Raw genomic sequence first — 26,014 nt, forward strand, 5'->3', positions numbered from 1 at the left:
TTTTTAAAAATAAATAAATAAAATTAATAACTATATTATTTGTCTCACTTGAATGAATGGGGAAAATAAAATGAATTATCAAAAACTACAAGAAAAATGAAAAAAAAAATATTAAACGGGTATATAATGGGACAACAGCGCCCGCCCCACCTTAAACAAGTAATGAGGCAGGTATGGGACTAATTTTTTATATAAAAAATTCAATACTTTAAATAAAAAAAAATCCCGAAATTTCATTAATTCTAATAGAATATGGCAATCAGTACTATCTCAGGAATATAATAAACAATAAAAACCTTCGTTTACCAAATATATTTAAATAATTTAATTTTTAAAAATAAATAAATAAAATTAATAACTATATTATTTGTCTCACTTGAATGAATGAGGACAATAAAATGAATTATCAAAAATTATAAGAAAAATGAAAAAAAAATTTTAACGGGTATATAATGGGACAACAGCGCCCGCCCCACCTTAAACAAGTAATGAGGCAAGTACGGGACGAAAAAATGCACGGTGGGGAGGGGGAGTCCTCCCCGTTGCCAACCCTAGCGACTAAGCCTATAACGAGTCCAAGGATTTTTTCAAACTATTGCGATGATCTAACCATAAATGAAAGTATTGGACTTTCATTAGGTAATGAATTCATTTGTTAATTTTGGTGTGAATTTTTTTGTTTTTGTATTGTTTGGATTTTATCTAATGTATTTGGTGGGGACAAGGTCTTCATTGGTGAAATGATCACCCTGTTGAACTCATTTGTTAATTTTGGAATGAAATTTTCTATTTCTATTGTTTTATTTGGATTTGGCAAGATATATTTGATGGACAAGAATTAATGAGATACGAGTGTAAAGAAATTGTCAACATTTACGAATAATAAAGTGATAGCGGAAGAGATGACTTGTGGTATGACGAGTGCTCAAAATGGCTCTGATACCAAAAAGGAAAATATGAAATGAACTTTAAAATGAATAAAAGACTTGATTATAACATTATTGATCGGTGACCATACATTTATTCATATTTATAATAAAAAAAGTTCAATGACTTTCCATTATTATTGTAGCTAGTGTTTATTCAAAAAAATACATAACAACTATCAAATAATAAATTAACAACTTTGCATTTATCTTTTGGTTCGAATTTGATAATCTTATCCTTTCAAGATTTTCTGGCTCTCTTTATCACTCCTTTAATCCTCATCATTTCTGTTGCCAAGTTGTGCGACATTTCTAACAAAAATGACTTGATTGATCATTAATGATTGAAGATGAAGGAGATTGATTCTAACTGCGTAAAGTTTTTCATGTTAGGCTGTTAGCTGTCATTGAGATGTATAACACATTGTATTATATATATGAAGAGTTAATAAGAGTCTCATTAAAGTCTTTCATGAATTAAGAAATGAGAAATTTGATTACTTTTCTCTATATATCTCAAGTGTTCTAATGTTTTCATCCAAAACACTCAAAAAGTTAAAATTTTCAAATCAAACATGTTTTCAATGCATAACAAAATTGAAAATAGTTTGAAAATAATCGAAACAAAACCCGAACAAGGATATAGTGCAAGAAGAAGGAACGCAAGAATTATTTTTAAAGGCTGAATAGTGATACAAAATCATCCAGCCATATGGGATTTGACTAAATTACAACAAGGTCCGTTCTCTTTTCAAATATGCTTCTCCACGCATTCTGTTAAAACATCTTGAAAACAAGTCTTTAGTAACACATTTTTCATCATAGTTTTGTATTTTGTTTCAATGCTGTTACTCAATCACGAAATGTTAGTTTTCTAACAAATTGTCTAATATGAAAGACCATCGAGTATATAAAACTAACAAATTGTCTAGTGTGAGAGACCATCGAGTATATGCCAAGTTAGATTGTCACATCCCACATCGTTTATAAACTAATGAAATTTAAATAATGATCAAAGTGAAATAAAAATTGAAATTGATGACAAAGTAAAACTTTGCTGCCACAAGTCGAATGACACATTATTCTAATGTGAACGTAAATTGTTAAAGAAACCATATACCCTACCGGCTCAGAGTTGTGTAGTGAAGTGCAATCATTAGTCACACTATATTATAACTGGGAATTATCACTTTGAATCACCAAAGCCTGTATTTGTTTCATAGGAATTATGGGGGTGTTTGAACCACATTATTTTGGTAATAATGCATTCTTGAATAGTGTATTGATGGAACATGTGTGGTTAAAAAATAAGGAAAAGTTTTTTATTTGCGTGTAATATTATTTTATTGAAGAATGTGTGGTTGAAATGATGTCAAATCACTGTTTAAGAATGCATTTTTTTGGAATAATGTGACTCAAACAGACCCAATGTTTTGTAGTATTATTTAAATTTTGTTCAATATCCTGTACATGATATTCAAACATGCCTTTATAGTTTCCAAGGACGTAGTTAGCCAAATACAAAAACTTCTTCAGTTAATTTTATCTCAGTTGCAGTTTTGACAGATCAGAAAAATACTGGATACTTGAGCAGGAAAGAAGTCAACTTGGAAAACATGGTGAAGAAGATACAAATGGGATCCAATTCCAATATTTAATTCCATTTTTATTTGTGGGAATTATTACAGCATTGCAATGAAATAAACCTAACAAATGGATGGAAATGATTTTGCTACACTAAACATCCTAAATTTCACAAGATAAAATCCATATATCGCCCACAAATCTCTCTGGAATTGGTAGGTGTGAGGCTGCTACTGGTTTATAGTGAAGGTAAGCAGAGACTGCTAGGAGTGGGAAGGGGTGGTACGTGAAGGCAAGGGAAAGGATGTTAGGGAGTTATGGACCAGGTTCAAGGAAGAAAGTGACACCCACTACTGCAGTAAAATGCCCAACTCGCTTCGACATTGTAAAAATCCTTACGATCATTTGTCAACCCTCCAAGAAATAAAATATCCACATGAAAATTTAGAGGGAAAAAAAAAAATACAAAGAGCAGTTGCAAAAGTTAATCATCGAAATAACTTACAAGATTTATCATTTTTAGTCTTCAGTTTACACATAATACACACTACTACTTACACAACACCTCTATAGCTTAACAAAAAGGAATATCATCCCCTCCAGGTTCGGCGGATGTAATCTTCTGTACATGGGCTCGTTCTCGTTCAAGCACGTTCTTCGAATCACAATATCACAGTTTTCATAACTCCTATGACTTTGTTGAAAGGATGGTTGCAGCTGTAAACAGTGCTTCTTTGCCAAAGGGCAAAATCTCAGTTTCCCTGCACCACCATTTGTCCATTTACAGTTAGCTAAAGAAAATGGGGAACACCCTAGCATCAGGATAAACCAATCCTCATATACTACACGCTTCAAAAAATGCAACATAACCATATTATACTCTTGCCTACCAAATCAAATATTACATATTCCATCTTTTGGGATCTTCTATGCTTCCTCGGAACCTTTTAAAAAAAGTTTTTTTTATTTCTTTTTTTTTTTTTTACTTGGGCAGATACTTTTAGTGTCAATTTCTTGTTCTTCTATTGGGAATCAGGTGCAAAGTAATTGAATAAAACTTTTGGTTTAAAGAGCGTAGTTTTCCAATTTAAGCCCCTGTTTGATCCTCATTTTTCCCAAACTCATTTTTAACCACACATTCTCACAATAAAATATTTTGTGCGTAAACCCAAAACTTTTTCCTAATTTTTAACTCACAATCTCCAAAAATTCACTATTACAAAACACATTTTCAACAAAAAAAAAGGGGCTCAAACATGTAAGTTTCAAGCTACCACTGGTCGCCATGAGATATAGAATATGAAGGATATAATCTTCCTCTGAAATTCATCTTTATGAACCAAGAAGACATTCTCAAAAACTGAAACATAAACAGGAACAGAGTATGCAATCAAGTAAATCTTACTTATCTTCTCTTCTTAGACTAGTAAAAGCCGATATTAAATTATTGCACACTTCTGCAAGTGAGCTGCCTTTGACATCTTCCTTCAACTCAGAGCCGCCTTCAGGCAGATGCTGTAATGATAGTGACAAATATGCCTGGAAGAGATATGCAATCCCCTATCATATTATCTGTGAACATTTATGTGTACAATAAACCTAAAAGACTGTTTTTTTCTATAGTTTATGATTTATTTCTCCCTCCTTCTATATCCTTTTTCTAGAAGGAGTGGGGTTTGCAGAAAACAAACTTCAGAGTTCAGTGTAATAGAACTTCATAAGTAAATCACTTCGAAAAATATTTACAATTTCATTTCATAAAACCTTAACAATCTTTCTTGAGGAGGCCAAGAGTACGATTATGACCAGAACTCTCATGCCATTTGCAACTTATTAATTCTTGCAAAAACTGATATAAGTAAGACCTTCATTGTAGAATATAAAATTAGTTGACGAGAACAAAGAACTATGAACTAGACAGGAGTAGTCACCTGGAAGGCATGGGCCAAAAGCAATTGAGCAACCTCTATGCTTAGTTTTTTAACGATACTTTTGGTGCTGTTGCTGTTTGAGAAACACTTCAAAACTTCATCAAAAGTTTGATCCTTGACTTGACCGTTTGATCTCCTAGTTCGAACGGACGACTGCAATACATCATGAAAGAGTAACTGATATTAATTTCAGGATACCAACAGGTAGTTAATATTCATTTTTTGGCCCCAAAAACTTCAAAAGGAAAACAGAGAACTACATTTTCATAAAATTGCTCATATAAGGAACATGCATAGTGATGACCACTTCCCTAAAGGAAATTTCTTATAATGCATATCCCTCATAATAAAAGAAAGAAAGAAAGAAAAAATGTAAACTTCACTTTCAAACTTTGGTATAAAAAACCTAACTCTTTCTCTGAATTTTCGCAGAAATAAAAACTCAAATATTCAGGCACAAACAGGCTTCCTACTCAAAAGTTGATATCAAAGATTTTCATTTCCTGTCCAACCATGAAAGAGAACAATATTATATGGTGGCATGGACTATGAGTAGGTTTGGCAAAGCTTTTTTAAGATTATAAACTGGTTAAACGTTATTTTATCCCCACATTTTGTAGGATCCACAACTTTGATCAACTTTTTATCCGTATATTTCTTAGGATCCACAACTTAATCTACAAAAGCTTTACCAAACATAGAATATTATTAGACTAAAAAAAAGCTACAATTGTGATGATTTAATTAGCAAGGTTATTCTATCTCCTTTATCAGCCCTACAAAGTAAACTCCCAATGTCCATATAGCCAGAAACCAACGCAGATTACTAGGGAAAAGCTGCAACTCAAAAATGGTTCTTTCTTTAAAGAAAAGGTTGGGGTAGAGCCTTTCATTCAAATAGACTACTCACTTCCATATTTAAGGCCAGCAATTACGTCCATTTTGCGTGCGCTTACTCGGGAAGAATAACGCAGCCCTACTTGATTCCAGGACGTGAAATTGGTTTTCTTATCATGTCTATCGCTCCTACCAAGGTAGAATTTGGCAAAGCTTTTAAGTTCGTTAAGTTGTGGTTCTATGGAATGTGTGGATAATAAATAGGTAATAATTTGTTGGTTCTACACAATGTGTGCATAATTTTATGTTTGACCAGCTTAAAAAAACCAGTTCAAACTTTGCCAAACATGCTCTAGTAAACTTGAAGACAAATTTTCAGATTATTTCAATTCCCCCTTTGTTAAATAAAGAATCACTGTATGAAATTCATTGTAAACGTCCTTTAACATGATATAACATCATGGAGGAAACCTATCTTCAAGATTATTTGCATTCATTTTTCTGAGGTAATGGAGTTACAAAATCCGATCAAAGTGGCAACTTAGACTACCAGCATTAATGAGCATGATAATTGCTCTAGTCTGTACTTAAAATTTTACTGATTGAAAATGATGAACATTTGAATAAAAGTAGGGCATGAACAAAATCAACCTGACCGTTTAATCGCATATTGACTGCATGTATAGCATATAAAATTACAGGACAAGTTCCGACGTTTATTTTGTAGTTCTCTCTTTGGACCTTTAAGAAATATAGGGTTCATGAAAAGAAGTGAAAAAAAGTTTCATGCTGCTAAGCCCATGTTTATAGAGACTTTCTAGTGTAATTGTTGGCGTCATTGCTTGATCAAAGTTTAGCTGCATATACTGATAATACAATGGCAAACCAGATATTCGATCTCAAAAGATTAGGAATGCTACTTATAGCATTGTAGTAATACATCCTAATCCCATCTACTGAAAATGGGGTCGGGCCTAGCACATTTTTTTTGGTTTGGGGTGCAGCTAGAATCTTTTACACATTTGGATGAAGCGAGGAATTCGTCCATACCATCGGTAAAGTTTGGCAACCTTTTCAAGAAAGGGAACAACCTACATTCTTGCGTACAAGAGTTTAAATGTAAAACTTTCAATAAGGCCTATGAAAAGATATTCAACAAACATGGATAGCTGTTAAGAGATGAATAATCAAATAATTAAAAATACGATTTAGGAAGCATAAAGTTTATAAGATGCCTGAGGGAAAATTGGTCAAAACACGATGATAGACTGCTTTGAAAAGAATTAAATTGCAAAGCTAATGAGGCAACATACCTTAGGAATGTACTTTTGGAAATATTCTACAATAACTTTTAGCTTCCATTTTGGTTCATCAAATACCTGTAAAAAATTTCAAAACGAAATCCCAATTAGATTCATGTGCCGAGTTGACATATAAGGTTATTAATACAAAGAAAGCAACTAGCACCGCACAAGATACTTGAAGAAGAGTGAGCTTAAGAAAGACCAGATATGAAGGATTCCAAGAGGATCAAGATGTAAGAACAGCTCTTATCATGTGTTTGTTTCCAAGAAATAGGACTTCTGATTAGGAATTGAAAAGTAACAAATAGCATCAATAATATCATACAGTTATTATCCAATTGTCAATTCTACGTGTTGATTCGAGTACAAGCAAAACACCAGTGTACACCAACTGCAGTATTTTCCTCTCAAATATATATGGTACACAAGCCAAACTATCTAATGTGAACTAGTTTTTTATTTCAATTTCACTGCACTTAAAGGTGAAAACCATATTCATGAGCATGATACTTACATATATGTATAAAGAGGGAGAGAGACATAGAAAGCACCTGTAAAAAGGACGAAAGGATATCGCTATTGTAAATGAGTTCCTCTAACATAATGTCCACCGCAGGGGTCCTGCACCGCATCCAGTTAAATATATGTTCGTTAACTATAGATCTTAAGCAGAAAATTAAGTTAAAGAGAGAGAAATTAAAAAGTACCTTACACCATCAGCCCTGGTGGTAGAACCCTGCAGGTCTGCCATGCTCCGTGATAAATCTAACTCCATGATCTAACGGATACAACAAGGCGTGGTCAATAAAAATCCGATTGCAGATATCCTCAGAAAGAGATGGCTCAAGGACTCACCATTAACACAAGTTTTTTCAGAACACTGCATGTAGATTTTTCAACTTCAGGTAATGCTAATACCAAAGCAGTATCAATTCCTTCTGATAGATCCCCCGACTGTCTACTGTTGTGGCTCATTTCAGAAGACAATTCAGTCTGATCAAAAGTGAGGTCACACATTATACACAAGCAGTCCTGTATGAAGCTTTTGTAGATTATTTTTCTCGAACCCTGCAAACGAACAGCAGAAAAAAGTCAAAGGCACAATGAATCAGGAGAGCAATTATCCTAATTATAACAAGGATGGAATTAAATGATGAAACTAAACTGTAGAACACAGGAAAGGCATACCAAAAGCATATTAAGCAGTGATTCCCTCAAAAGAGTCCAGTTCATATTTTCTGCAATGCATGATATGAACAACTCAACCACGGATTCTAAAGGCCCATCTCAAGAAAGCATCATCAAACACACAGAAACAGAAACACTTTACCTTGATACGCTGAATTACGAGGTAAAAAATCGTCCTCAAGAATAATAATCAAATATTGTAACAGCAACATGTTCCTCAGAAACTGCAAAGAAAGCATCTCAGAGATCATAAAACGTGGTCTGAAAAAGTGATTGCGGGATAATAATGAGATGCAAGACCAGCACATTTCTCTTCCATATTATTAGCATTTAGAATCAAATATCTGAAAAGAAATAGCTGTTTGGCTGGGCAAGAGAGGGGATTAGTAGAATTATATGATAATTTGCTGAACAAGGAAAAGGAAAAAAACAAAAAGAGGGCAAGTCCTTACATATTGGCTTCAATATGAAAGTAATGGTAACAATGGGTACTTACGTTCCATTAATTAAAGAAAAAACATTGACGGTAAATAACCTTTATTTCTACAGCTTCAGATTTCCTCTCCTTTGACACCTTAACAACTTCTTGTATAAGAGCATCGAAACTCTGAAATTGACATCAAATATTAGTGAATGCACAAAATGAAAGAATATTGCCATTAATATGAACTTCATCAGTCATTATCAGTAGAACATAATCATATGAAACATTAAAAACCAGCAGATTACATTCTCCTCTAGCAATATGTTGCACAAAAGAAAGGGTAAGAGAAAGGAGACTTAATTTACACACCAAGGAATCAATTGATCCTCCCAACTGTTTATTGGCCACTACCTTCTCATTGTAACTGTCCAACCCAAAAGAAAACGGAGACCAAGCCTGCATTTGCCAGTTGAAATCAACTATTATTCTTATATAGCAGCACTGAAGTCGCAAGGTATACCAAAAATCATGGAGTCCTCAAATAGGAAAGAAACGAGTTACCTCTTGAACCACAACTAATTCAGACATAACATTTGAAGATGAAGATTCCGATTTTTCTGTTTTGGATAAGTACACTCGAGGAAAGCGCTACACATAATACATTTTCTCAGAATCAAAAGCATATATTAATTATATTTTGCCCTCCATATGAAATAAGATAATTACAAAGCCGAAGGATCAAGTACCTTATTCAAATCCACAAGAAGTTGATAGCTTTCCATTATTAAATCCAGTGAATCTTCATCCTTAAGAATTTGGAATACTGCTTCAAACATTATGCTGTTCAACCAATTTTTCAATGTAAGATATTCTACTACTCACAAGCAACATTTTTAGGCCGATTATACCCGTAAACACACATAGAAAAGGAAACTCCTGTGGTACATGCATTGAAAAATGATAACATGTGGCAGAGGAATGAATACCTTGTAGGTGCAGTTCCATTAATAGAAAGAAGAGAAGCACAACGAACAGCTTCCAGAAAAGCAAGCCCTAATACGAAGAGTTTAAAAACACGCCTAGAATTAAAACTACATGGACAAATAAAACGATTGCACAAAAAGGGGAAAGAGATATTTGTACAGACTGTCGTCATTGAGATGGTGAGAGATTTTGGAACTGTTGAAGCCGGAAGTATCAAGGATGGCCATGGTGTTCTCTTCCAATCCTCTGTTGGCTGCTCCGCCTGCTAGTCCCTTCCGATTCTCCATATTCTCTGTGCGAATTATATTCTTTCCCGTGAAATTCTTCTGTTTTACCCCGAATTTGAAAACCCTAGACAGGAGGACTGAAGAAGCAAGAGGCGATGATTTAATTATTCCCGCCAAAGGTTTTTATTTCGTTGGGCCGGCCGGTCGTCCTCAGGAGTGGCAAAAGAAATTTGAAAAAATACCGTTGCGGATTCGAACCTGCGTCGTTTGCGAACCAACTGAAGTACAACTTGACGAATTAACCGTTCAGACAGTAATTTGGCCAAAGAGATGGTTCCATTGCCGGGACTCGAACCCGGGTCTCTCGGGTGAGAGCCGAGTATCCTAACCAACTAGACTACAACGGATTTGTCGAGCTACGTTCGCATTAATGTTTATAATATGAATATGCAAATCATTCTTCTATATGCTTAAAGCATTGTGCACTTATAATTCTACTTAATTTCATATTTCTCTGCGTCATTATTATTATTATAGTTGATTGAATTAATTACGTCCATCAAGGTTGAGCTCAAAAAATAACTTTCACCAAAAACTAAAATTGTATAATTTCAATTATATATCATTTTTGTTCAATAACTTAACATGATTTGATAATGTAAAGATTCAATATCCACAGGCAAGATCTTGACCAACTCCAGTTCAAATGGAAAGTTCAAGAAAATTAAGTTGGTTCATATTTAAGCAGAAGTCAAATGACAAATTCTCAAAAGATTGACAACTCTATAGCTGTTTCGGATTGATTTTATAGCCTCTGTTTGACCCTCATTTTTTGGAAATGAAAATGGGTAGAATATTACTTTTTTTTTGAAATGAAAATGGGTAAAAAATTTTTTTTTTTTTTTTTTAATATGAGTGATTGAAAAAAAAAAAAAAAAGTTTTCGATTTACGTGTAATATTTATTTTATGAAAGATTATGTAGTTGAAAATATAAGAGAGAAAAATAAAATATAATTTAATGGGGGCATAGCTTAACTTTTGATTATACGATGAAGTTATTTTATGTGCATTGTGAATTTTGAGAAAATTATTCATAGAAAAACCTTCGGCCCAGGGACGGGCTGGAAAATGGAAGTTTCCCCTCACAAATATCGTGTAGTAATCATAGGCGGATCCAGGGACAGGCTGATGGGCTGTGCTACAGCACGTTCCTTCGGCCCAAATGTCCATTAAAAAAAATAAGTAAAATAATTTTTTTTTATACGTATTAGCCTATGTTGAATTTTTTCTTGGATCCGCCACTGATAGTAATATTAAAAGTCCCACTCAATTATCTACGCGACGATTGGATGCATCACAAGTATAAATATGTGTTTGGGAGACATTTTTATATAAAAATGCATTTTTAAATAGTAAATTGATAGAAAATGTGTGGTTAAAAAATAAGTAAAAGTTTTTGATTTACGTGTAATATTATTTTAATAAAGAATATGTGGTTGAAAAGAAGATAGAGAAAAATGCATTTTGAAAAAAATGGGTACCAAACAGGGCCTAACAATTACCCTTCGATATGATCCGAAGTTTGGGGTCACCATGACAAAATTATCGAGTTTTCCTTCATTTATTATTTTTTGAGTAATATTAGTGGGACTTTGCACAAAATATTATGGGAAGGTCCGCGTTTTATTTGCACAGAAATGGCTCTCAATAGCCAACTTTTAGTGAAACGGGATATAATTAATATCCTTAGGCACGCAAATCTGCATGAACTCTTGGACGTGCAGCAACAAGTATTCTTGGTAACTTAAGATAGTGAAGGTTTTGCGTCGAAATGGCGTGCCATAATAAGTTGAATGAAGCCACTTGTACTCTCTTTTTATACATCATCATGCACATCATCCAAGTTGACAACGTGTGATTAATCTTTTTTTTTTTTAACTGTCAAATCAAAACTTCACACGTGACGGAGTGTACACAAAGCTGTACACTATGACGTACATAGAGCATGATTGTTCTCCCTCCGTTCCAATTATATAGGGTGCGTTTCATTTTTCTCGTCTCAAATATATAGGCCTATTTTCTAATTTAGAATTTTTTTTTTGTTCTTTTACCAATATATCCTTATTCAATTTTCCTTACTTAATATGCCAACTTTTTGAAATCATTTAAATACACACATTTTCCATTTTTTGGAAACATGGAACAACTTTCATTTCTTCTTCTTCCAGCTTCTGCATTAATGAATATTATTGAAAATAGTAGTGCATGAAGAATTATAGATAGAGATAGAGGGCAACATAAACTCAAGGGAGACCACATTGTTGCAGCAAAACTTAACTAAAGAACACGTCCAGGTGGTTGTTTTTATACAGGAAACTCAAAAAGTACTTTCTGAACTCTCAAACAATATTCTCACATTTGTTTGAAAGATGCGTAAAAAGTCCAAAGACATAATATATTTAGGAAAAATGCAAAAAGGAGATTAGAAATACTGTTGGAATTATATAAATAAAACAATGAAAAGAAATATAATAATAAACAGAGTAATAACAAAAATAGAGAGAGAAGGTTGATGATATAGTAACGGTATTGAAAGGAACCAAGGCCTATGTTGCACGCAATTTCCTTAAGTGGTGCAAGAGGATTGATAGAGTCTCTTTTTTAGGATACAGTAGTTAAAAATAATTGATTAGCACATACTTCACACAAGTGTCTTCCAAACACAACTCATTTTCTCATAATTATGTTCATTTTTGCCATGAACATTTCCCTCGTTCTATAAGAGTTTCTAAGAAATTAAGCCCTTGTAATTCCCTTTTGAAGCGACCCCACTTCTTTATCACATACGTGATCTCTTAATTAAGATTAACCCACCTTATTCTGCTCGGATATTTCGAGACATAAGGATCATTAAAAGCTTAGTTTATTCTTTATTCTTTACGGGTAACACTATTTTCATCATAGGAATCGACTAGGATGAGTTCCCACAGTAATCTAGCATGATCTTTACAATTCGATTGTCCATCTGAATCTAGATCTTGGGATCTTTCAGTCAACAATGTTGGGTTTCCATCATATCGATCCATTCTTTTATGGGCTTTAATCTCATTTTCCCTCGATGATTTCTCAAATAATTCTCTATTTAACCTTTTTGGTTAGTAGTGGATCCATAATATTATCATTTGACCTTGCATAGTCAATGAAGATAATTCTAGTAGAGATTAGTTGTCTATTGCTAATTACAAACCTCACCTTGTATTTATCAACTAATTCATCTGCTTTCATTTTCCTTTTGAAAACTACTTAGATCCTAGTAGTTTTAACCCAAGGGGAAGATCCACTAACTTCCAAGTGTGATTTTGTGGTATGAAATTAATTTCTCTCTTAATGGCCTCTTTCCACAAAGGTCCTCTAGTAGAGTTTATCGTCTCTTTAGAAGTTCAAGGTTCACTCTTTAGCAAATAGGTTAAAAAATTGGACCACAAGATTTTTCTGTCCTATTCCTTTACTACTTCTTGGTTCATATTAAACATCTTCATTTTTTTTCTTGTTCTTGGTCCTAACTATTTTTATAAACAATCCCAAATATTCGTTTGGACGAACTTGGTACTTCTTTGAACTTTCAAGAAAATATATGTTCAAAGAAAGATGTATTTCTTGATTATATTGTCGTGTTCTTGTGTATCTATGGAAGTTTAGACTCATGCACAAGGAACTAATATATACTACTATTATGTACACAGCCGATAAAAATGCAATCAATTATTTTTAGAACAATTTTCACATTCATTGGTGTAGGCACAAACATTTTAGTAAGACATCCCTACATTCATAAAAATTTACAGGAATGCTTCCTTTCTTTCCATATTTCATATGGAGTCTTGTCTTTTCTTTTTTGGAGTACCTTATTTAAAAGATAATTTATTGATAAAATAGCTAAGCTTCACGTGTTTTAAGTTAACAAGCTTCACGTGTTTTAGAGCCTGTTTGGGAGTGATTTTTTAGAATTGATTTTTTGACTGTTAGGAGAAAAGTGAGGTCCACCTGTGAGAGAAGAAGTCAAATATGACGACTGGAATAGTGAAATAACAGTCAAAAAATCAATTTTTTTTGTGAAAAAATCGGGCCCAAACAGGCTCTTAAGTTAACTCAAAATGTTACATTTATCATTTCTTTTAAGGTATGTTTCTTCCGCTTAACAACACCATTTGAACATTATATTATTTTCTCAATCACAAAAATATATGCTGATTTTTCAAATGAAATAAATATTTTCCAAAACCAATGAAAATGAAGCTATTTTCTCCAATGACCGAATATCACTCTAAAAGTAATTTTCAAAGAAGCCTAGAGGGGTCTAATCATAGTGTGAACAAAACTAGCCTCCTTTGAAAATATTCAATTCCTAGGTTGGCTGGATGTGTCACAAATGGTCTAACCTAAAATTCAACCTCCTAGATAGAACTTCTTTGTATCGTAATTTTTAATTTCGAAGATTTTATAAATTTGTGTGAGAATATTATTTTGACAATATGAACTGTTTTAAGATGTTCGGAAAATACGAAAAGGACATTGGAAATATAGCTAAAATTATAAATAAATAAAAAGTAATGGAAAGAAATACTATAATAAATAGAATGATAATAAAAATAGATGAAAAAGTTGTTGATATAGTAGCGGTATTAAAAAAAATAGAGGCATGTGTTGCACACATTTTTCTTCAAACATATCCGTCCCCCAACTATGGTGCAAGATGACTGATGGCGTTTGTCTCAGAGAATTCAATTGTTAAAAGTAGCTGACTAACTCCTCCCCACTACTTTAGGTGGATTAAGAATACTCACAATTTTATCATCGAAGTATAAAATAATTATCTAAACTATTAAAAACAAGACTCTTGAAAACAAAGAGAGAATATAAAAATTTAGATAGAACTTAGAGAACTCTCAAAGTTTGGTTTGTAGAGTAAGGACGATAATGCCTCCTTATATAACAGTTGGATTGGGGGTTTCAATTTTTTTATTTAACACTAATAATGTTACAATAGCTATAATGCTTTGTAACCATCAATTCAAATACAAATTAACTATGAAACTGAAGAGAATTGAAACCTATGATTTGTTGTTACAATTTCATTTAATTTTTTTTCCCAACAATATATAGCTAAGCCATGATTTGATACGTTAGACTATATAAAATTGAATATGATGGTGATAATGTTTCTAGTTATGTGTCCAAAGTTACTTGCCAAATTTGCTTAATGATAACATCAAGTGACCATCAGCATATATGATCCCTTTATCAAATGAAACGTTTTTCCTTTTGTCTCGAATTCTTGCTATTTCGTCTACCAACTTTCCTAATTTTGCAATTAGGGGAAGTTGGTACGCATTTTGATAATATGATCCTTTGTTGCCTTTCCTTATACTCCATATCCCCATCATTGTTGGGATCGACCAAAATAACCAAGTCCAAATAGAAGAGGGGAAGACTTGGGGAAAAACCTAGAGATCGGAGCATGTTGCCTTGAACTCTTCCGTCGAGCCGTGGTGTAACGGGAAGTTCACAAAGTGATAGTGATACGTCTACTCGAGGTTTCAGGACGGCAAAACGATTTGTCCACTGGTTTGACATTCAAGTTAACAATAATGATTATCTTGATAATCAGATGAGCTTGAAGGTTATGCGTTTCGATTTTCAAACAACTAATAGTTGTGACTAGACAGCTCAGGCTCGAAGGAAAGATTATACGCAGTGATTACCATGCCATAGCAAACAAACAGAAGAATAAGAAGCCAAGAAAAGTATGTTGATTGAAATGATTGGGTGGCTTTGGCTTCTCTAATATGTTATGCTCCTGTTTGGAAAGTATATAAAAGTTGATGGAATGTGTGGTTGAAATGTTGTGGATCTCATAAAATATATGTTAAAATAATGGAGGATGCTGTGTGTACAGGCAGGCTTCATATAGAAGCTTGCCAAAACACACACCTAAGGGGGTGGGCGGGGGTGTTTTTTGACAATTTTTTATTTACGATGAGTCCTACACATGAGAGTAATTGGGCCAAATTCTCTGAAAAAATTTCTTTACAAATGACTTAAGTGTAAAATTATTTGTACCTTAAATTAAAATTTTTATTTTAACCTCCAAACAAAGGTTTTATAGGCATTTGAGAGGGAACGAAACTTTACACATCACCTCTGCAATTCGACAACAGGATTCACCATTTCCTCTCTCAAAGGACAAGATAATTGAAAAAATCTCAAAAGTTGATCAAAATGTGCCAGACCATTTTTTGCAGTTAATACTTTTTCGTTTTCTTTTTAAAGTTGGGTACAAATGGGGATGGTAATTGGGCTTGTCTGATCGAGTCGATCATGGCTACGCCCACAGAAAGCCCGAGCCCCATTTTGGGGAGTTGGCTAGAGCCCTATGAACCAGCTAAAAAAAAAAAAATCAATCTACAAGCTGCCAATTAGCTGCCTTAAACCGACAATTAAGAGAAAGTGAAAAAACCAGAGCCTGGTCGGCTCGACAAGGCCCAAGCTTTAATTTTTTGATCGAGCTTTTTGCTTGGTTCGACTCAAGCCAAAAAAAGCTCGATGTAAAAATGCCCTAGCCAAGAGTTTCGGCTTGCAAGCTAGTTTGACTCAGCTCGTTGACATCTTAAGTACAAATTCAAAATTCTCAATATCTGGATATCCGTTCCATCAGAATTGTGACCCTTTTACAGTAGAGAAGATATGAAGGGTCTTTGAGTCCACGGGTAACCAAAAAACACAATCAAGGATATTTAGCAAATAACGTAATTTGTTTTGAATCATTTCACTTAAAAATTAAGAAGGCAAATTTATTTGTTTTTAATAAGTTGATCTTTTAATGGTGTCGAAATATTATTATTATTATTTTTTTTTTATTCCAAAACTTTGATCGGGGCACAATTTTTATAAATTAATGGTAGAAATACTTTAACCTAGAATATTCTGCTCTGCCACATCTAAAATTTTGAAGTTTCAGAATTAGAATTATGGAAAAATTAATGCAAAATAAATGCATGAAATCATTAAAGCTTATCGAGAAATCTCTTTCGTTTACTTATGGTGTTTTATTGAACAATACTATAAGTACAAAAAAAAAAAATCTACAGAAATTTTACAGAAATAACACTTGACATATTTTCATTAAAAGGAAAAAAAAAAAAAAAAGAAGACGACCAGGGTACCGGCATGACAGCACCTTGTCAAAACTTGTAAAAAAAGCCTACTTTTATTACTGACATTTCAATTATGAAAACAATGGAGATTTCCTCCACACACAGCATCTTGTATCGAGCAAAGAAATGTCCCATATATTTTTATTTTAAGTATTGCTTTCCAAACGTCAATTGTTGCAGTCAATTTGTCAAATTTCACAATCCAATAATTATGAAATCACCAAATAGAAGAAATTTGTTGCTTAATCAACAATTATTGAGTAAATAATTAATTGCTAGCTCTCTTTTTAGTTATTTCGTTTCCAACTGCTTTTAACGCCATTGAATTTTAGGACCTTGACATGATAACTGTCCATACAATGTAACATGTTTGATTTGTTTAGAAAGTGTTTAAAAATATTTTAATCTATAAATCAATAGAAATGATTGATAATTGAGTAACACTTATGAGTCCGACAAAATGTGTTAAAAAAAAAAAAAAGATTTTACTATTTATAAAAATTAGGCAAATATAAGCTTTCAAATTCTGAGTAAAAAAGGTATTCTCCAATATTATTGTGACGAAATTTCCCTATATCCCTTCCTAAAATCTACCAAAAAATAAAATATTGCATTTTATATCGCATTAAAAGTTTTATATTTTATTTATTTATTCATTTATTTTTATTTTTTTCAGGTTTTGGGGTTAATTTTGTCTCATCTTTCAATTCATTCTGCAATCAGCATTGGAAGTTCATTTTTTAGGTAACTACCCATTTTTATTTTGAAGCTTTTTATTATAGAGTTTTCTAAATTTTGATTCAAAATACTCAGTAAATAATTTTGAATTTTAGATTTTTGAGGTTCTTGTTTGCTTTTGCATGCTTATTCATTAATATCTATTCAGTTATTTTCTGATTTTCAGAGCTTTTTAGGACGTTTCGATATGATTTTTAACTTTCAGCCATTTCCTTTTTGTTGTGTTATGATATTTGTTATGTATTATTTTCACAATAATATTTCTTTGAAATCTGGCAACTCCTTCATCCTTTGAGTAAGAACTATTTTAAGAAGTTAGGAAAAATACGAAAAGGACATTGGAAATACTGCTAAAATTATATTTAAAAAAAAATACTATAATAAATAGAATGATAATAAAAATAGATGAAAAAGTTGTTGATATAGTAGTGGTATTAAAAAGAATAGAGGCATGTGCTGCACACAGTTTTCTTAAAACATATTCGTCCCCCCAATTGTGGTGCAAGATGCCTGATGGCGTCTGTCTCACAAAATTCAATTGTTAAAAGTAGTTGACTAACTTTTTTTTTTTTTTTTTTTTGACAAGGGAACCCGCAGCCGCCACCCGAAGGTGCGCACTAGGTAAACCTCGCCTTGTGATCCTAGCCGGCAAAGGATCACAAAGAAGTAAACCAGCCTAGATTACCCATAGCTGACCAGCTCAAACCAAGAAGGCCAATAGCCAGCTCCAACGGGAATCGAACTAGTAACCTCACGATTGTTAGTCCAACTGTCCGACCAACTTGGCTGAGGTTGCCCCCTAGTTGACTAACCCCTAGTTGACTAACTTCTTCCCTCTACTTTAGGTGGATTAAGAATACTCACAATTTTATCATCGAAATATAAAATAATTATCTAAACTATTAAAAACGAGACTCTTGAAAACAAAGAGAGAATATAAAAATTTAGATAGAACTTAGAGAACTCTCGAAGTTTGGTTTGTAGAGTAAGGACGATAATGCCTCCTTATATAACAGTTGGATTGGGGGTTTCAATTTTTTTATTTAACATTAATAATGTTACAATAGCTATAATGCTTTGTAATCATCAATTCAAATACAAATTAACTATGAAACTGAAGAGAATTGAAACCTACGAATTATTGTTACAATTTCATTTAATTTTTTTTCCCAACAATATAGCTAAGCCATGATTTGATGCGTTAGACTATATAAAATTGAATATGATGGTGATAATGTTTCTAGTTATGAGTTGTGTGTCCAAAGTTACTTGCCAAATTTGCTTAATGATAACATCAAGTGACCATCAGCATAAATGATCCCTTTATTAAATGAAACGTTTTTCCTTTTGTCTCGAATTCTTGTTATTTCGTCCACCATCTTTCCTAATTTTGCAATTAGGTGAAGTTGGTGCGCATTTTGATAATATGATCCTTTGTTGCCTTTCCTTGTACTCCATATCCATATTATTGTTGGGATCGACCAAAATAACCAAGTCCAAATAGAAGAGGGGAAGACTTGGGGAAAAACCTAGAGATCGGAGCATGTTGCCTTGAACTCGTCCGTCGAGCCGTGGTGTAATGGAAAGTTCACAAAGTGATAGTGATACGTCTACTCGAGGTTTCATGATGGCAAAACGATTTGTCCACTGGTTTGACATTCAAATTAACAATAATGATTGTCTTGATAATCAAATGAGCTTGAAGGTTAAATGTTTCGATTTTCAAACAACTAACAGTTGTGACTAGACAGCTCAGGCTCGAAGGAAAGATTATACGTAGTGATTACCATGCCATAGCGAACAAACGGGAGAATAAGAAGCCAAGAAAAGTCTGTTGATTGAAATGATTGGGTGGCTTTGGCTTCTCTAATATGTTATGCTCCTGTTTGGAAAGTATATAAAAGTTGATGGAATGTATGGTTGAAAAGTTGTGGGCCTCATGAAATGTGTGTTAAAATTATGGAGGATGTTGTGTGTACAAGTAGGCTTCTTACAGAAACCTGCCAGAACACACACATAAGGGGGTGGGCGAGGGTGATTTTTGGCAATTTTTTATTTATGATGGATCTCACACATGATAGTAATCTGGTCAAATTCTGTGGAAAATTTTCTGTACAAATGACTTAAGTGTAAAATTATTTGTACCTTAAATTAAAATTTTTATTTTAATCTCCAAACAAAGGTTTTATAGTCATTTGAAAAGGAACGGAACTTTACACATCACCTCTGCAATTCGACAACTGGATTCACCATTTCCTCTCTCTAAGGACAAGATAATTGAAAAAATCTCAAAAGTTGATCAAAATGTGCCACACCATTTTTTGCAGTTAATACTTTTTCGTTTTCTTTTTAAAGTTGGACACAAATAGGGATGGTAATCGGGCTCGTCAGGTCGGATCGGTCGTGACTCGGCCCACAGAAAGCTCGAGTTGGTCCGGTCGAGTCCCATTTTGGGGAGTCGGCTAGAGCCCGATGAACCAACTGGTCAGCTAGTTTAAAAAAAAAAAAAAATCAATCTACAAGCTACCAATTAGCTGCCTTAAACCGACAGTTAAGAGAGAGAGAAAAAACCAGAGTCTGCTCGGCTCGGCAAGGCCCAAGCTTTAATTTTTTGGCTGAGCTTTTTGCTTGATTCCGCTCAAGCCAAAAAAGCCTCGACGTAAAAATGCTCGAGCTAAGAGTTTCGGCTCGCGAGCCAATTTGACTCAGCTCGTTGACACCTTAGGTACAAATTCAAAATTCTCAATATCAGGATATTTGTTCCATCAGAATTGTGACCCTTTTACAGTAGAGAAGATATGAAGGGTTTTTGAGTCCATGGGTAACACAAAAAACACAATCAAGGATATTTAGCAAAAAACGTAATTTGTTTTGAATCATTTCACTTAAAAATTAAGAAGGCAAATTTATTTGTTTTTAACAAGTTGATCTTTGAATGGTGTCGAAATATAAACTTTATTTTTATTCTTATTTTTATTCCAAAACTTTGATCGGGGCACAATTTTTATAAATTAATGGTAGAAATACTTTAACCTAGAATATTCTGCTCTGCCACATCTAAAATTTTGAAGTTTCAGAATTAGAATTATGGAAAAATTAATGCAAAATAAATGCATGAAATTATTAAAGCTTATCGAGAAATCTCTTTCGTTTACTTATGGTATTTTATTGAACAATACTATAAGTACAAAAAAAATTCAACAAAAATTTTATAGAAATAACACTTAACAGATTTCCATTAGAAGATAGTTTACAAAAAAAAAAAAAAAAGGCGAGCAGGATACCGACATGACAGCACCCTGTCAAAACTTGTAAAAAAAAGCCTACTTTTATTACTGACATTTCAATTATGAAAACAATGGAAATTTCCTCCACACAAAGCATCTTATATCGCGCAAAGAAATGTTCCATATATTTTTATTTTAAGTATTGCTTTCCAAACGTCAATTTGTCAATTTCACAATCCAATAATTATGGAAGCGCCAAATAGAAGAAATTTGTTGCTTAATCAACAATTATTGAGTAAATAATTAATTGCTATCTCTCTTTTTAGATATTTCGTTTCCAACTGATTTAACGCCATTAGGACCTTGACATGATAACTGTCCATACAACGTAACATGTTTGATTTGTTTTACGAGACAAAAAATCATGTCATATCCATGAGTTGCTAAGCTTTTATGATGTAAGGCCAAACCCATAAGTCATCACCTAGCCTATATTACAAAAGTTGAAAACACAGTTAATTAGCATAATTACACCTAAAACCGTATAACTTAGGGCCTGTTGAGATTTTTCGGGGTATCTGTGAGCATTTTTTCAAGTACTAATTTTGAGCATTTATAAGTGAATCGATTTTGAATGGTTTTACGTTTTAGTTGCAACTTTTAAAACAGTCCAATCTATGCTTGGGAGTTTATTATTTATCGATTCTAAAAGTTTTTTTAAAATAATAAAATTACATATATATTCTTTAATGAAATTTTCAATTTATAGTGTTTTGCGTTCAATTTTTTCACTCATACATGATATTTTACTTATAAGTAATTTTCTTTACATATAAGTAAATATTTAATTTAAAAAGTTAAATAAAGTTAAATATTTAATTAAATTTGAAGTTAGTATTTGTTACATAAGTAAATTTTATAATAATAAGTTAATTTTGTTCTTTTAATATTTTTTAGTGATTTTTACTTATAAGCAACTCTTTATATTTTACAAGTGATCTCTTACTAGTAGTATTTTTATTTTATAAGCAATTTTTTATCTTATAAATAATATTTTAGTTCTATGTAATTTTTTTGCATATTAATAAATTTTTTAGTTAATATTTTTAATTTCGAATTAGCTTTGAACAATACAAATTGGTTGGAAATAATTATTTTATAGAGGGCAAAATTAGAAGAAAATATGATAAATGACAAAAACTTGTCAATCCGTTGGGTTGAAAGAACATATCAAAATTAAACTACGCCAATTTTGGTGATTTTTAAACAATCCAAAATTGGTGCCCCAAAAGAAACTAGTCAGTACTAATTTTTTCAACTCCTCATAAATGGTGACATCCGAAATCGATCAAAAAAACTCCCAAGCAATCCCTTAAGGTTAAATATAGACAAGAGTGAAAGTGTAACAAGACCGACCTTTTGCTCAAGAAAATTTGTTATACGTACTAACCACTTTGCAAAAGCATCTGCTCTCTTAATCCCTCAAGACTTCATATTTGAACTTAAAACCTCTGGGAAGCGATAAAAATTGGTGAAAGGGTAAGAGGGACAGTACGTATGAGAACAAGTTGAGCACGAAACCTGAATTGTTGTATAAAGCTGTTGGGTTTTTTTATACCCAATAATCCAGACGATGATTTAAAACAGTTGTCGGATTATTTATCGATATCATGGACTTGGCTTGGCTCGGAGATGAACTACACTTTTGGATGATTATTTGGTTAGTTGGACCATTTAGTGATTAATATGGAGTTGAATATTGGCCCATTAGTTTAGGTTAATTGGTAGCCCGCTTAATGAACCCTAGGCCCAATTAAAGTGACCTAAACTAACATATATATATATATATATATATATATATCTTCCAACCGTTTTGTGGTGGTGTGTGTGTTGCAGCAATGGAGAGGAGAGTTGAGAGAAGAGATGCAACCGAGAGAGAGGGAAGCCATGTGAGGTTGTGAGTAAGATTCAACCACTGTTCTTCTTCCTCTTCATACCTTTATGGATTGCTAACACCACCAACCCTCTCCTTTATGGGGTTGAGAGAAAGAGAGCAGTCCAAAGTGAAGGTGAAAGTCTCGGGTCGAGCTAAGGTAAATCGGTGTTCGTTTGATTATTTTTTGAACTTGGAATCAAGATTTATAGAGGGATTTCCGCTACAAATGGTATCAGAGCTTGTGTTATTGATAAATCTGTGATTTTTGGGGCTAAAAACGGGCTGGAAGTGGTAAAAAACGGATCTGAAAATTAGAGGCAGAAACTGTTCGATTTTTTTTTTCCAATTTTCTACCGGATCTGTTTTGGCATTTTCTGGTGAAACCAAAAGGAGTTTGACAAAACGGACACCACCGGTAGACTGTGCAGGCGGAGAAAAAGCCAGAAGGGTGACAGGTCGTCGACGTGTGGTTGGCCGGCACAGCGCATAGGGAAGACGACAATGGCGTGTGAGGGCGCGTCCGTCTGATTCTGGCGAAGTGGTCTTCAGACAGAATCTTCCCCATGACGAGATGGACCCTGCAGTGTTTTCAGATTTCAGTTTGGAGCAATACAATAAAAGTTGGACGATTTTGCCCTTGGACGTTCGGGTGTCGGGTGCTGTTTTCGTGTTACTGTGATTGCTGTTGACTTTAGGATGAATAGTGATATTCTTAAAGTTGTGAATTCGCATGTCTTGATATTTACGGACCTTCAGATGTGGTCCGGTCGGTATCGTATTCTTTGCTTTTTATTATTGCAGCTGAAATAAATGTGTAGAGTAATTTATTTTTTGCATTAGAGGTCATCGTGTGGGGTGACATTAGGTTTGGGGTTACCATGAAGGGGTAACCATTGCCTGTTGCTAGGCCTAGGAATTATTTGCCTTAAATTCTTTGTGAATTTGCTGTCAATTTTTCTACATTATTAGAATTGCATGTGGCTTTAGGAAAGTTTAGTGGACTATTCTATGTTAATTGTGTTAATACTTTACTTGTGGTCATTATTTGGCATTGGTGGCAACTGTAGGTCTAAGGTAAGTGCGAAAAATAACATATATTTTAACTGTGGTAAAATTTGAATATAGTTGAAAGAAATTGTCCTACGATGATAATAAAAGGAAAGATGAGGATGGAGACAAGGCGAATGTGGCTTTAGGGTCGAGTAGTGATCCTAATGAGGTTTATTGAGAGAATAAACCCAATTCTTACATTGTATCTGTGTGTAATCCTTTCTGCATGTATATGATCACTTAATTATGTTGCAATGTTAATGTTACACTTTCAATATGTTTGATGTGTATAATTGCATGAATTAGTGACTTATTACTTTGTGTAATATGTTTACATACATAGTGGGTTGAGATTTATGGCGTACTCTATTTGCTCTATGAGTGGTGTGAGAGTGTGGTAGTGAGAAGAAAGTTGGGCAGTCGTTTCTCTCCTTCATCTTTGTGAGATTGTGTGGTTTGTGAGATTATGTGAGGCAGTCATGTTAGGGTTACCTTCTTTATCTTTGTGAGCCTCTTTTTGTGAGTGTAGTGAAGTAATCGACTCTTTCTTCGATTCTCTTTGAGAGTGCCACCTTCACTATTTTCTTTGTGAATTTTTGGGGAGCATTGGTGAGTGGATTAACCTTTGTTGTCACCGAAATGTTTTGATTTGCCATAGTGAGTTTGAGATGTATTAGTAATGAGTTGGATGTCTTTGGTAAGGTGGAGTATAAATGCCTAGGGGTACATGGTGATTTGTAACGGGGGATGTGGAGTGTGACATTTGGATCACGAGTGGAGATGTGATCAAATGTGTAGAATCATTTATCTGTGAAAGAGACCCTGTACAGGTGGAGTGTGAGAGAGGCACTTCTATCACTTCTATAAGGTGGAGTCCCATTATCCACGTAGGTTGGGAGAAGTGATGTGGTGATAGAGGATTATTGCGAGAGCTTAGGATCTATTGTGACTTACCATTTTGACATGAGTTGTGTGATCTATTTAGTGAGCATGGTGAGCGATGAGAGGGGATATGTGTTCTCGAGGTGAGAGTAACACGAAATGGGATAGGATAAGTGTGGTGAGATCTTTCATGGGGTCATTTATGCATTTGTTGCATATGTGTTTGACCATGTGCTGATTAACTAGGTGTTAATTTGTGGTTCTGTGTGAACATGATTTTGAAAAGATCTGTGTGTGTTATCCTATATATATCTTTATCGCATGATTGTTTGTTCACCGTGAATACTTGTTTCTACTTGGTTGTTTTTGATCTTAGCTCTGGTGAGTACATGGAGCAAATATCGTATGTATTTCAAGTTGGAAACATGAGGTAAGGTCTGTTATTCCAATTTTATTGGATTACCTTGATTGTGCAAGTATAAACTGTGTGTTTTGGTTGCTTGCAGATTATTGGGCATTAAGGTGGAGATTGTTGGGTTTTTTGATACCCAATAATCCGGACGATGATTTAAAACAGTTGTCGGATTATTTATCGACACCATGGACTTGGCTCGGCTCGGCTCGGAGATGAACTACACTTTTTGATGATTCGGGTTTGGATTGGATGATTATTTGGTTAGTTGGGCCATTTAGTGATTAATATGGAGTTGAATATTGGCCCATTATTTTAGGTTAATTGGTAGCCCGCTTAGTGAGCCCTAGGCCCAATTAGAGTGACCTAAACTAACTTATATATATACGTATTTATCTCCCAACCGTTTTGTGATGGTGTGTGTGTTGTAGCAATGGAGATGAGAGTTGAGAGAAGAGAGGCAACCGAGAGAGAGGGAAGCCATGTGAGGTTGTGAGTAAGATTTAACCATTGTTCTTCTTCCTCTCTATATCTTTGTGGATTGCTAACATCGTCACCCTTCTCCTTTGTGGGGTTAGAGAGAAAGAAAGCAGACCAAAGTGAAAGTGAAAGTCTCGGGTCGAGCCAAGGTAAACTAGTGTTCGTTTGATTGTTTTCTGAGTTCGAAATCAAAATTTATCGAGAGATTTCCGCTATAAAAGCCCCCCAAAAATCAGAGCCCTAACCTAGTGCAATTAAAAAAAAAAAACAAAAAAAAAAGAGAAAATAAAAAAAAAAAAAAAAAAAAAAAAAAAAAAAAAAAGAAACATTTTGAAATTTCTTCCCATCTAAACGATTGTTTAGAAAGTGTTTAAAAATATTTAATTTATAAATTAATAGAAATGGGTGATTGATAATTAAGTAATACTTATGAGTCCTACAAAATGTGTACAAAAAAATAACTTTACCGTTTATAAAAATTAGGCAAATATAAGATTTCAAATTCAGAGTAAAAAAGGTATTCTCCAATATTATTGTGACGAAATTTCCCTATATCCCTTCCTAAAATCTACCAAAAAATAAAATATTGCATTTTATATCGCATTGAAAGTTTTTTTTTTTTTTTTTTTTTTTTTTCCCATTTTTGGTTTTTTTTTTTCTCCCCTTTTC

General features: G+C 33.5%; 1 protein-coding gene and 1 non-coding gene across 3 annotated transcripts; both read right to left on the reverse strand.

The window, feature by feature from the left end:
- Window positions 1–2,973: 2,973 nt before the first annotated feature.
- Window positions 2,974–9,768, reverse strand: LOC111412121 (negative regulator of systemic acquired resistance SNI1). 2 transcript variants are annotated; one of them, XM_023042896.1, is made up of 15 exons: window positions 9,342–9,766; window positions 9,181–9,247; window positions 8,941–9,034; window positions 8,756–8,842; window positions 8,564–8,650; window positions 8,306–8,377; window positions 7,913–7,994; window positions 7,771–7,820; window positions 7,438–7,650; window positions 7,290–7,360; window positions 7,134–7,203; window positions 6,592–6,657; window positions 4,442–4,594; window positions 3,916–4,049; window positions 2,974–3,271 (listed from the first exon to the last, which is right to left on the reverse strand). In XM_023042896.1, the coding sequence occupies exons 1-15, from the start codon at window positions 9,463–9,465 to the stop codon at window positions 3,199–3,201; spliced, it is 1,443 nt and encodes a 480-aa protein (XP_022898664.1). In that variant the 5' UTR covers window positions 9,466–9,766; the 3' UTR covers window positions 2,974–3,198. The 2 variants fall into 2 exon arrangements, with proteins under 2 accessions (XP_022898664.1, XP_022898665.1); XM_023042897.1 differs by lacking the exon at window positions 3,916–4,049 and having other exon boundaries at window positions 3,183–3,271; window positions 9,342–9,768.
- On the reverse strand, window positions 9,740–9,812 carry TRNAE-CUC. The gene has a single exon. It is a non-coding gene; the product is annotated as a tRNA-Glu (tRNA).
- Between the last annotated feature and the right edge of the window lie 16,202 nt (window positions 9,813–26,014).

The sequence above is a fragment of the Olea europaea genome, chromosome 16 (genome assembly GCF_002742605.1).
Source record: "Olea europaea var. sylvestris chromosome 16, O_europaea_v1, whole genome shotgun sequence".
NCBI classification, from domain to species: domain Eukaryota; kingdom Viridiplantae; phylum Streptophyta; class Magnoliopsida; order Lamiales; family Oleaceae; genus Olea; species Olea europaea.

Coding starts and splice junctions, on each gene's coding strand:
- LOC111412121 (XM_023042896.1), bottom strand. CDS start 9,465: ATGGAGAATCGGAAGGGACTAGCAGGCGGAGCAGCCAACAGAGGATTG. Junction 8,843..8,940: donor TTCTTGTGGATTTGAATAAG/GTACTTGATCCT, acceptor TATTATGTGTAG/CGCTTTCCTCGAGTGTACTT. Junction 8,651..8,755: donor AATTAGTTGTGGTTCAAGAG/GTAACTCGTTTC, acceptor TGGCAAATGCAG/GCTTGGTCTCCGTTTTCTTT.